Source organism: Pygoscelis adeliae, unplaced genomic scaffold (assembly GCF_000699105.1).
Source record: "Pygoscelis adeliae isolate BGI_AS28 unplaced genomic scaffold, ASM69910v1 Scaffold189, whole genome shotgun sequence".
Classification (NCBI taxonomy): Eukaryota; Metazoa; Chordata; class Aves; order Sphenisciformes; family Spheniscidae; genus Pygoscelis; species Pygoscelis adeliae.
In genome coordinates, this window is record NW_008825543.1 from 253,897 (window position 1) to 265,091 (window position 11,195).

Here is an 11,195-nt window from a genome sequence, read left to right on the forward strand (position 1 = left end):
TGCAGTCAGTCAGCTACTTGTGCTCTGTTACAGTAGGGTGTTACCTGAGGCTCTGCAAACTTGCTGCAAAGATGTCACGGGTGAGAATTCCAGGTAAGTCTGAAAGCAAGTAGTGACACAAGGAGCCACAGGGCAGGCTTGTTAGCCTGTAGCCTCTGAGATTTTGATGTGGTATCTTTGCAGTCCAGGGGAACTCGCTGGGGGCTTTGAGCATTTTTCTTCCTGCTTGGAGACATTTTTGGATAGTGCAGCAAAGAAATAGCATTATTGTTTAAATCTTGCTCTGCTCGTACTGAAGAAAAATATTGTCCCTCCTGCAGTGTAACGTATCCTGTAAATGTATCCTGTAATGATACCATTAAATTGCTGTGGAAGGGGTCAAAGGATTTCAGGAGTCTGTGGTCAACCTGGCTAAGCTCAGAAGATGTGGGATGCTGCAATCCCGAGGGGATGGGGAACACAAGCTGGGCAGCAGGAGTAGGGCCAGCCAGGCTTTGCAGAACAGTACAGAGAGACATGTGACTCATTACAGAGCCTTGAAGAATATTGGCACCAAACAGTTCTGACAAGAGTATGTTTAGAATTGCAATGCTGTGTGGTGTGATAGACACTGTCCTAGTACGTGAAGCTAGTATTAAAGCCTGGCCATGCAATGTCAGTGGGAGTTTGTTGACCTTCATGAGTGTAATTTTCATCCACTAAAGAGATGAAAGGTCAAACTAGGCATTTCTGGGATGCTTAGTTTGCAAATGAATACGTGGAGTTTAAATGCCAGGAGAGTATGTTCTGCAAGCTGGACTGTGGGAAGTCAGCAACTGGTTGACTTGTGATGCCAGAGCTCCAGTCTGAATTTTCTGGGTCAGATGGAAAGGGCATGAGTTGCACCCCCAAAATTTTGATGCGACATTGTATGACCACGAGTGAAGATCTGTGGAACTGCGGTGTCTGAGCTGTCTGATCCTGTTAGTGAATAACTGGAGATGTGACCATAGGCAGCAGGAGGATGAAACTTAGCATCTTTGAAATGACCATCCATCCTGATCTTCACAAAGGATGGCGAGTCATGAACAAAAAATAGCAAAGCAGCCCCAGTGCCCTGAGTCACTAAAATATTTGCTTTCTTGTTTCAGGCAAGAGAATGCTGTTCTGCCCTCTTAACTTGTTCCTATGCTCTTCTGCATCCCTGCATCTGGATGCGGGTGCAGGGAGAGACCTTCCAAGACAGCTCAGTCTTATTAGATGACTAGATGTCTGTTAGTTGCTTGTAGTGTTCACTGAGGTGATCTGGGTTTTAGAAAATGCTGTTCCCCTTGGGCAGCTGCAGGGAAACCCAGAGACTCCTGTAAGGCAGAAGCTCTGCAAAAGAGCCTCAGGTTGGATGGCATCTGCAATGTGGTTCATTTATGTGCACACCACCGAGGCTGTATCGTGGAACAGTCAACACCAAACTTATATCTTTATATTGTACAAAGTGACAAGTACTGTTCTTTCTTGTGTAAGTGGAAGGCTTTGGCTAAACTTGTAGTTTACTAATCCCTTTTTAATCACTGATGTGATGATTAGGCAAAAAGGCTTAGATTTTGAACGGCTGATCACATCTGTTTTTTATTTTGTTTCTGTTTTATCTCAAACAGCAGAAGACAAAGGTGGGTATTGCTAGGCTTTTTATATGCTCTGCTGTGTTACTGCCTAGACATGATTTTTGGAAACAAAAAGCAGTTACATGATCATGGTGATCTTTCAGCAGTTCGAAAAGATGCTATTTCTCAGTGGTGCCAGCTGTGCACCTCACTGTTTCATGGAATGGTTCCAGCTTTTTGGTCCTTTGATAGATGAAGCTGCTATTTGTTGAATATTGTCCTAGCACCCCTGAGCTCCTGCTTAGGAGATAAACTTTTTTTTTAGGGGAGTTCTTTCCTATGTGGCAGGAAGTGAAACATTTTGCAATTTCCCTTGCACCTATTTACACCTTTGGTTTTTGGGGTTTGTTTCCCCCCCCCCCTTTTTTTTTTTAACAGAGATCCAGCCTAAAGTAACTTATTTTGAATGCATACTGCTCCTCGTGGATTTGATCCATGAGGGGACAGATCCAATGTTCCTTTCTCCTTTATTCAGGTTGAAGTCCACTGTATGGTGTCCCGGTGCTCCTATTCCTGCTTTGTGTTTGCTGAGACCTTATGTGTCAGTAGAAAATATTTCTTGCTGAGACACCTGTCATCCCAGAGTCCCTAACAGTGGGCGATCGTGGGATAGTGCAAAAAACCTGCATTTTGTCTTCTAAGAAACATGTTGGGGCCCATTGATGATACAACAGCTTTACAACAGCAAGCAACTTTTGTTACTGAAATACTGTTTTTGTGACATTGCACTGCTGAGAAATGGACCTAGTGCCAGAATTTTCCCATGTGTTTGTAGCTCAGCACAAGCCCTTTTGCCTTACCATACAACAGCAGGGAAAGGAAGCCCCTGTGTTATGCCCCCCCCACTAACCCACAGCTGGGACCTTGGAACTGCAAATTCAGGGCTACAGGGATAAACTGTTTTGATCCCCCCAACACCCTGTGGGAAAAAAAATGGCTAGGTTCATGACTGAAAATCTCTTGCAGGTTTGACACACTTCTGCCATGCATGTCAGTCCTTTCTGCTTTGGTCGTTATCCGCTGACCGTGTCCTGTCTGACATGTCAATGGTGTGGTCCGTCTTTCAGCATCGATCCTCACTACATTTCATGCTGAGCTGCCAACTGTTGGCAAAACCTGCTCAATTAGTGTCCATATGCTGCTATGCAAATGTGCACTTCCAGGAGATGTTGCCAGAAGAGCCCTTGCGTTCTTATTTTATGGTATTTTGTTGGCAGTGGAAGGGCTTTTAACTTTCTTTCTCCTACTTCATAAAGCTCCAGCAAACCTTGTGTCAATGGCAACTTTTGTAGGGCCATATTAGCTGGCACCTTTGCTGCATGCTGCACGTGATGGGCTGAGAGGGGTCTAGTCCACACAATGGTTCCCTAGCTAGGAGCTCTTCAGCTGCACTGTGATGATGAGAACTAAGTGCTTGGGCTGCCAGCTCTGTCCATCTATACCTCTGTCTTCATCTTGGCTGGATGCCTTGTGGAGCAAGTGGGTCTTGGGCTTCCTAGAGCTGTAAGGGCTCTGCCAATCTTCCCCTCTTCCCCCCAGTGCATGCTCGCATAAGTGCCCTTCCCAAGGACTTGCTTCTTTCTGGGCCTTTTTGCACTACTCTTGGACTGTGGGTTGTATTTACCTTTTCTGATGTGCTGGCAGTGTCTAGGTACGTCTCCAGCTTACTATGTGTGGCCCAGGCTCTGTAAGCTTGTAGCAAGTTTTGGAGGTTGCTCAGAGTCTTCCAGGCAGCATGGCGGTGCAAGTGTCAAAAGGAAATGACAGCTGAGCATTAAGCTGACTGCTGTTAGGGTGGCTGGGAACCAGATGCCTGTGTGACGCTGCACTCTGCTCCTTCTCCTTGCAGAGGTGGATGAGGCAACACGCTCCTTTGCAGAGAAGGTCTTTGCCTCTGAGGTGAAAGATGAGGAGATCAGGCAAGAGATCTCTCCTTTTGATGTGGAAGAGATCTGCCCCATCTCACACCAGGAAATGAGAGCATACACGATGCTTCAGGAGAGCTCTGCCACAGCAGAAAAGCGGTGAGCAACGACCAGGGCAGTTGGGGAAAGGAGAGGAGCATTGTCTGCACATCCCCAGCCAGAGCTGGAAAAAAGCAGGGGGAACATAAATCAAGGCCTGTGAAAACAGCTCACCACACCCATGGGATGAATCCTTGGTGATCCCAGGGCATGTCAGGTACTTCAGGGTTTCCTCTCCAACTGTTCCCACTGTTGGGCAGAAAGACGCCGTTGGCCTGTTCCCTGGGCGTCAGCACGGCAATGGCCATAGAGCTGTTGGAGAGGGAGACTTCGGAGACCTTTCTCTGGAAAGGTGTGACTCACAAAGACCTTGCTTGAAAGTCTGTGGCTACTTTGTGTGCTGTGGCCTCTACTCTTGGCAGTGTCTGTTTAAGGTGCTCAGAAAGCACCAGTGAGATGATTCATGTTGTGCACAGTTGGAACATGGCTGTAGTAAGTGCCCCTGACCCTGCACCTGCACGTGGCCATGGAGTCGGGGCTTTTTGCCTGAGGCTTTCCTCCCTGGCAGGAAGAAGCGCCTGCTCCGCCTGAAGACAATTGCATTGGCAGTCCCTGTGGCTCAGAAGTCTATAACCAGACTGTCCACTATTGACGAGGTCATCTCTACCTCCCCTCTGTACCAGACTGTGCCTGACTTCCGGCGGGTACAGATCACTGGGGATTATGCCTCTGGGGTAGGTACTTGCATGGCTATACCCTTCCCCATGCTGACTACCACATCATCTAGTCCCTGCCTGTCCCTCAGTAGTGCCCAGTGTCACAGGAGTCTGTACGAGGTGCAGTGGGGATAATCTGTGTTTTCCAGCTCAGTCTGTGTCTCATGAGCATCTGATGGTGCCCTGCTGCATTCCTGGAGGATCCGGAACTGAATTCCTTAGCAGGAGTCTGTGGCGTGCTGCATGCTTCCCATAGGATTCTCCAGACAGGGCAGAGGGGAGTGCATGGCAGGGTAGGCTATGCTCATTCTGTCGCAGCCTGCTCCTGCTTGCACGCAGCTATATCTGTCTGAGATCTATGCACGTCACAGAATCCCAGAATGGTTGAGGTTGGCAGGGACCTCTGGAGGTCATCTGGTCCAAGCCCCCTGCTCAAGCAGGGTCACCTAGAGCCAGTTGACCAGGACTGCTATCACATCCTATGCTAACTCCTCCTTCTCCTCCTCCGCAGCCTCCTATTACATTTGTGCTGCTTCTGAGATACTGCTGGCAGGTTGCTCCCTCCTGGGCTGGAGCGGGTTGCTTGGCTTGGAGTTGCATAGCAGAGGACAAATCAGGGGAAGTTGAAAGTCCTTCGGTGCACAGCACATTCCTTCTGCCATGACTGCAGCTAGCTGCAAGTGCTGCATGGTATTCTCCTGTGCTGCTCCAGTCTGACCTCTCTTGACTGCCCAACACACTTGTCTGCAGTAAATCAAAAATTCTTGACACATTAGGTCCGCGTACGTTGTTGGTCCTGCTTCAGTTTCAGCCTGGGCTCCAGAAATAGCTTTTAGTGTTTTGCCCAGGCCTGGCTTCCATTTCAGTGCCAACTACAATTTGCAGTGAGGAATGTCAGAGGGGATGACAGCTGGAATTCATTGGTTCTGGCGTGAGGAACTTCCCTTTGCCATGTCTAGGACTTTGCTTATCATCCCTTCTTTGCCTTGCTCAGGCAGAGCAGTGGGAGGGAGGGGATGATAAGGTATGTATCTTGCTGTGAACAAAATTGTCCTCTTCACATCTTGGTGCACCAGGGTATCTCTCAAGCAGCTAGGTTCCAGTTGTGTGGTTGCATTCAGCAACAGCCCTCTTGCAGGTGACAGTTGAAGATTTTGAAGTTGTCTGCAAACGCCTGTACCGTGCCCTGTGCATCCGGGAGAAATACATGCAGCAGTCTGTGCAGAGGTTCCCCAGGACCCCATCTCAGTACCTGCGTGCTATCGAAGGCGAGGTCTGGACGGCGAGTGACACTGGCCCAGGTACATCTAGGCACCTGGAGGGTTTTCCCCTCTGGCTTCAGGTATGAGGTGGGCAGGGGTCAGAAAAGGGTTGCAGAAGTGCTCCATAAGGGAGTTGCTTGCCCAGGCCTCCTCTTCAGTGTCACAGTGGCAGGGCTGTCCCTGCCCTCTGCCTGGGGTAGAGGAGCATGGCAGGCTTGTGGGGTTTTGGCTGGCAGCCTGTGCCTCATGGTATTCTCCTTTTGGTCCAGTGTTCACCCCGCCAGTGAAGGATGGACAGGATCCCTTTGAAACCGAGAATGTTGCCAAGGACCTGGGATACCACGTCCAGATGAAGGATGGGGTAGTTTACATCTATGGAGACAAGGCAGCAGTTGGCAGAAATGAGCCAAAGGACCTGCCCTACCCCAGCCTCGAGCGCTTCATTGATGACATGAATTTCCTCTTGGCCATGATTGCACAGGGGCCTGTGTAAGTGCACAACCCAGCACTGCTGGGTGCAGCTGAACAGGTCCTGCCTCAGCGGGCAGAGGGAGGTCGGGGCAGAGCCAGGGTTGCCCTCTCCTCTTCCTGGGAGGAGGGAGGAACCCGCTGATGACATACCTGCAGCCTGCTGGCTACCAAAGTGTCCTTGGCCCTTGTCAGCTGTCTTGGTTGGGGTCTTAAGCAAAGTCAGCATTCAGGGATTGGAGACATGCCCTGCAGGTATGCTCACACCTGGCCAGGCCTTCTTTCAAAGCTCTGTAGTAGAGCCGGGAGAAGCACCTTAGGGAAGCAGGCCAGGCCAGCATGAGCTCCTCCACCTCAGGTGAAAGCTGCATCCCTGTGTTTGATGGGCCATGCCCCTGTGTTGAGGCGTAAGGAGCCCAGTCACTGTTCTGCCCTTTGCTTTCACTAGTAAGACCTACACTCATCAGCGCCTGAAGTTCCTGTCGTCCAAGTTCCAAGTACATGAAATGCTAAATGAGATGGAGGAGATGAAAGAGCTGAAGAACAACCCCCACCGGGACTTCTACAACTGCCGGAAGGTAAACGGCAAGGCTTACAGCCCTAATGACTCTGAAGACGAGCTGTCTTGGTGCCTTCCCCTCCCTGAGAGCTGGAGGTTCTTGACACACAGTCAAGGTCTGTGGCACCTATGCTGTTCCTGCTAATGGGATGGTGCTGACTAGGCTGCTCTTGGCCTAGGCCATGTTCATCTACTGGGCTGAGCCGTGCTCTCCACACAAATTGGGCTCACCTAAGGGGTTTGTTAGCCTCCCTGTGATGGTACCCAAGCATCCCAACTTGAAGCTAGATAGCTGTCCCTCTGGTTTCTCAGGTGGACACACACATCCATGCTGCAGCGTGCATGAACCAGAAGCATCTTCTGCATTTCATCAAGAAATCATACTGTGTGGATGCTGACCGTGTAGTTTATGATGCCAAAGGCAAACAGCTCACCCTGAAACAGCTTTTCCAGCAGCTCAGTCTGCACCCCTATGACCTGACAGTGGATTCCCTGGATGTCCATGCTGTAAGTGGTTGGGCATTTACTGTAAGACCACTCTTGGGTCACTCTCATCCACCCCTGTAGGCATGGCTTTTCCCCTCCCTGTGTACCCATGACATGTTGTGCATGTTAGTGTTTGTGGCAGGATGCAGCAGCTCCTGGCTTTCCTATTTTGGGTTGTTTGTATCAGTCCCTGCTCAGCTGGTATGCTTGGACCATGTGTGTGTCTGTGTCTGTATGTGTGTGTAGTATTTGCCCCTGATCCTCCCTACTCCAGGGGCGGCAGACATTTCAGCGCTTTGACAAGTTCAATGACAAGTACAACCCCGTGGGTGCCAGCGAGCTGCGTGACCTCTATCTGAAGACGGAGAACGCTATCAATGGCGAGTACTTTGCTACCATCATCAAGGTGAGAATACAGGGGAGGTGAGAGCAGTTCAGCTGTGGTGCTGCTGTGCTCAGGGGCTGGAGGGTCCCCATACAACTGTCTGTTCTGGTTTGCAGGAGGTTGGCTCTGATCTGGAGGATGCCAAGTACCAGCACGTGGAGCCCCGCCTCTCAATCTATGGGCGATCAGCTGAGGAGTGGCCCAAGCTAGCCAGCTGGTTCAACAAACATCGGGTCTATTCCCCCAACATGAAGTGGATGATCCAAGTACCCAGGATTTAGTATGTGCTGTGGGTCTGAGAATGCACTGTGCCTTACAGTGCACTATACTTCATTTTTTATCCTGAAGGGATTATGGGGACAGTGGGCCATGTTGTTCCTCTGCTAGCAGCTAATCCCTGTCTCTGTCCACAGTGATGTGTTCAGGTCTAAGAATTTCCTCCCACACTTTGGGAAGATGCTGGAAAATATCTTTGTTCCTGTGTTTGAGGCAACTGTCAATCCTCAAGCCCACAAAGAGCTGAGTGTCTTTCTACGCCACGTGAGTGTCACCTGATGATGTTGTCAGGGTGTGGTGAGCATTCACATTTCTGTTTGTGCACAAGAAATGGGGTATTGGCTCTGACATGGAAAATGTCAGTGGGCTTGTGGCCCTACTGCCACATTCTGGGAAAGGGGGTGTGTGTCCAGAAGTGCTGGGAGGGGTCGGACTCCTTGAGCTGGCTGCTGTGGGGCTGTGAGAAATGCTGCCCACCCCCCTCCTGGAGAAGTGGTTTGGTGTGAGCTTTATTTCTAGCCCTTGATAGAGCTTGGGGGTTTGTGAGGAGCAAGGTCTGCAATCTTGCCCCTGAATCTGCTCTTGGGTGGGGCAGGGGTACAGGCTACAGCTGGGCTATGGCAAGCTGCAGTGGGGCAGGGTAAGCCAGCCTACCTGGGCATGATGAGGTGGGGAGCTTTGAGATGCAGCTTTTTTGTTACCTTGCCAAGCAGATCACTGGCTTTGACAGCGTGGATGATGAATCCAAGCATAGTGGACACATGTTCAGCACTAAAAGCCCAAAGCCAGAGCAGTGGACTTCTGAGAAGAACCCGTCCTATACCTACTATGTATACTATATGTATGCCAACATCCTGGTGCTTAACAACCTGCGCAGGTGAGGCCCATGATCTGCTAAGGGACTTGCGATGGGCTGGCAGAAGGGGGGCTGCCTCATGAGTTGTCTCAGCTGTTTGATTGTTGCTGTAGAAGTGGAGCCCCTCCTTAGAATCATAGAATCATTAAGGTTGGAAGAGACCTCCAAGATCATCGATTCCAACCGTCAACCCAACAACACCATGCCTACTAAACCATGTCCCTGATCGCCTCATCTACCCGTCTTTTAAATACTTCCAGGGATGGTGACTCAACCACTTCCCTGGGCAGCCTGTTCCAATGTTTAACCACTCTTTCAGTAAAGAAATTTTTCCTCACATCCAATCTAAACCTCCCCTGGCGCAACTTGAGGCCATTTCCTCTTGTCCTTTCGCCAGTTACTTGGGAGAAGAGACCAACACCCACCTTGCTACAGCCTCCTTGCAGGTAGTTGTAGAGAGCGATGAGGTGTCCCCTCAGCCTCCTTTTCTCCAGGCTAAACAACCCCAGCTCCCTCAGCCGCTCCTCATAAGACTTGTTCTCCAGACCCTTCACCAGCCTCGTTGCCCTTCTCTGGACACGTTCCAACATCTCAACATCCTTCTTGTAGTGAGGGGCCCAAAACTGAACACAGTATTCGAGGTGCGGCCACACCAGTGCCGAGTACAGGGGCACGATCACTTCCCTGCTCCTGCTGGCCACACTATTTCTGATACAGGCCAGGATGCCGATGCACACTGCCGGCTCATGTTCTCCTTGCTCTGCCACCAATGTAGTTTGGCGCTTCATGTCCCAGAGCAATCCAAACACTCCTTGGTAGGAAGCGTGATGGACTGGGGTGAAAACTTTGGGATTGCAGAGATGCATCTATTGCGTGCACAGAGGAGAAAAGAGAACAAGTAGTGTGCTCCTAGGTCAAGCTGGATTCTTGGGGACCCACTGGCAGGGGCAGAGCTGGACCTGAAGTCAGGGAATCTTGCATCACATGCCACGTAACCCTGCTGCTTGCCTGCTCTGAGTCCTTCTTCTGTGTGCCTAGGCAGCGTGGTATGAACACGTTCCTCTTCCGTCCACACTGTGGGGAAGCCGGGGCCGTCACACATCTGCTTGCAGCCTTCATGACAGCAGATAATATCTCCCATGGTCTCAACCTCAAGAAGGTAAGTGGAGTAGTCTGCCACAGAACAGCCCAGGCATGGCAGAGGAGGAGAACGTGTTCACAGCTGGCCTCCACTGTAGCTGACAGTTAATTGTGCCTCTGCTTTAGACTGACAGAGACAGCCTGGCTTCAAGCAGATGTTACATGATTCTCTGGGTTTCTCCAGGCATGTTTGGGGATGTAGCTGAGAAACTTACTCAGATTTCAGGGGTTCAGCCTCACAGACCCATCATTGGATACATCTGTTAGCATTGGAGCCAGCTGAGTTCTGAAATCAGACAGGTTTGAACACTCTTGGCCTCTCGTGCTCCATGTGGGCCCTGAAGGATTGCTAGCTTGCCTATCTCTTTTCTTGCACGCGAGCTCTGTGCACCAGGTTTCCTGGCTGGGGCACTGGGCTGATACGAGGAGTGACCCCGAAGAGGTAGAGGGCGCAGCAACTTTATCCCTAACCTGGCAACTCTGCTCATCTTTGCAGAGCCCGGTGTTGCAGTATCTGTACTTCCTTGCCCAAATTCCCATTGCTATGTCCCCACTCAGCAACAACAGCCTCTTCCTGGAGTATGCGAAGAATCCATTGCCTGACTTCCACCAGAAGGGCCTCATGGTGTCCCTTTCTACTGATGATCCCATGCAGTTTCATTACACCAAGGTACAGTGTGAGCTGATCACCTCCTACTGTCTGAGCACTGGGGCTGGGACTGTGTGGGCCTCATTTTTCAGGGAAGCCAGCAGCATTTGCAGAGGGTCCAGCATGCTGGGCCATCTCTGGGACAGCCCTTGCAGCAGCATGGGCTGTGCCGGCAGAAGCTGCTAGCCTCTAAACACAGCCTGTGGCTCCAGGAGCCCCTGATGGAGGAGTATGCCATTGCTGCCCAGGTCTTCAAGCTCAGCACCTGTGACATGTGTGAAATTGCCAGAAACAGTGTCCTGCAGTGTGGCCTGTCCCATGAGGTGGGTGCCCTTCTGCGGCAGGCGGGCTTGGCCCTGCCTGCAGTGGTCCCTCCCCGCCTGCCTGAGAAAGGGGACCAAGACAGCAGCTCTGTCTGTGTGCTCAGGGCAGGGCTTCTCTGCGAAGGCTTGAGGGAGCCTGGCAGCAGCCAGCATTTCCCTCGGGTGCTGCCAGCAGGGGCCTCTGAGGTCTGTACCGCTGTCCTTGTCTCTGTCAGGAGAAAGCCAAGTTCCTGGGTGAAAACTACCAGGAAGAGGGGCCCCAAGGCAACGATATCCGGAAGACAAACGTGGCTCAGATCCGCATGGCTTACCGCTATGAGACCTGGTGCTACGAGCTGAACCTCATTGCCGAGGGCCTGAAAACCGACTAGGAGTGTGGATGGACTTCTGGACCTCGGGGCCTGCGGCCGCGGCTGGAGGCAGCGCTGGGGCCCAGCGGGGGCCGGGCCGGGCCTGCCTGGGGGTGTGCTC

General features: G+C 51.2%; 1 protein-coding gene across 4 annotated transcripts; it reads left to right on the forward strand.

The window, feature by feature from the left end:
• On the forward strand, nucleotides 1-11,167 carry AMPD1 (adenosine monophosphate deaminase 1). Of its 4 annotated transcripts, none has more exons than XM_009331923.1 (16): nucleotides 1-93; nucleotides 1,635-1,646; nucleotides 3,490-3,664; nucleotides 4,173-4,338; nucleotides 5,459-5,621; nucleotides 5,852-6,071; nucleotides 6,499-6,628; nucleotides 6,922-7,116; nucleotides 7,370-7,501; nucleotides 7,597-7,760; nucleotides 7,894-8,020; nucleotides 8,470-8,633; nucleotides 9,651-9,771; nucleotides 10,249-10,422; nucleotides 10,614-10,724; nucleotides 10,940-11,166. In XM_009331923.1, exons 1-16 carry the CDS (start codon nucleotides 72-74, stop codon nucleotides 11,093-11,095), a joined length of 2,232 nt encoding a protein of 743 aa, XP_009330198.1. In that variant the 5' UTR covers nucleotides 1-71; the 3' UTR covers nucleotides 11,096-11,166. The 4 variants fall into 4 exon arrangements, with proteins under 4 accessions (XP_009330198.1, XP_009330200.1, XP_009330201.1 ...); XM_009331925.1 differs by having other exon boundaries at nucleotides 10,650-10,724; XM_009331926.1 differs by lacking the exon at nucleotides 8,470-8,633 and having other exon boundaries at nucleotides 9,655-9,771; nucleotides 10,940-11,167.
• Nucleotides 11,168-11,195: the final 28 nt, after the last annotated feature.

Excerpts from the sequence above, each read along its gene's own strand:
- AMPD1 (XM_009331923.1), top strand. The coding sequence starts at position 72 with ATGTCACGGGTGAGAATTCCAG. Across the intron at positions 6,072-6,498 it reads ATGATTGCACAGGGGCCTGT|TAAGACCTACACTCATCAGC; the intron begins GTAAGTGCACAA and ends TGCTTTCACTAG. Across the intron at positions 10,423-10,613 it reads TGCAGTTTCATTACACCAAG|GAGCCCCTGATGGAGGAGTA; the intron begins GTACAGTGTGAG and ends CTGTGGCTCCAG.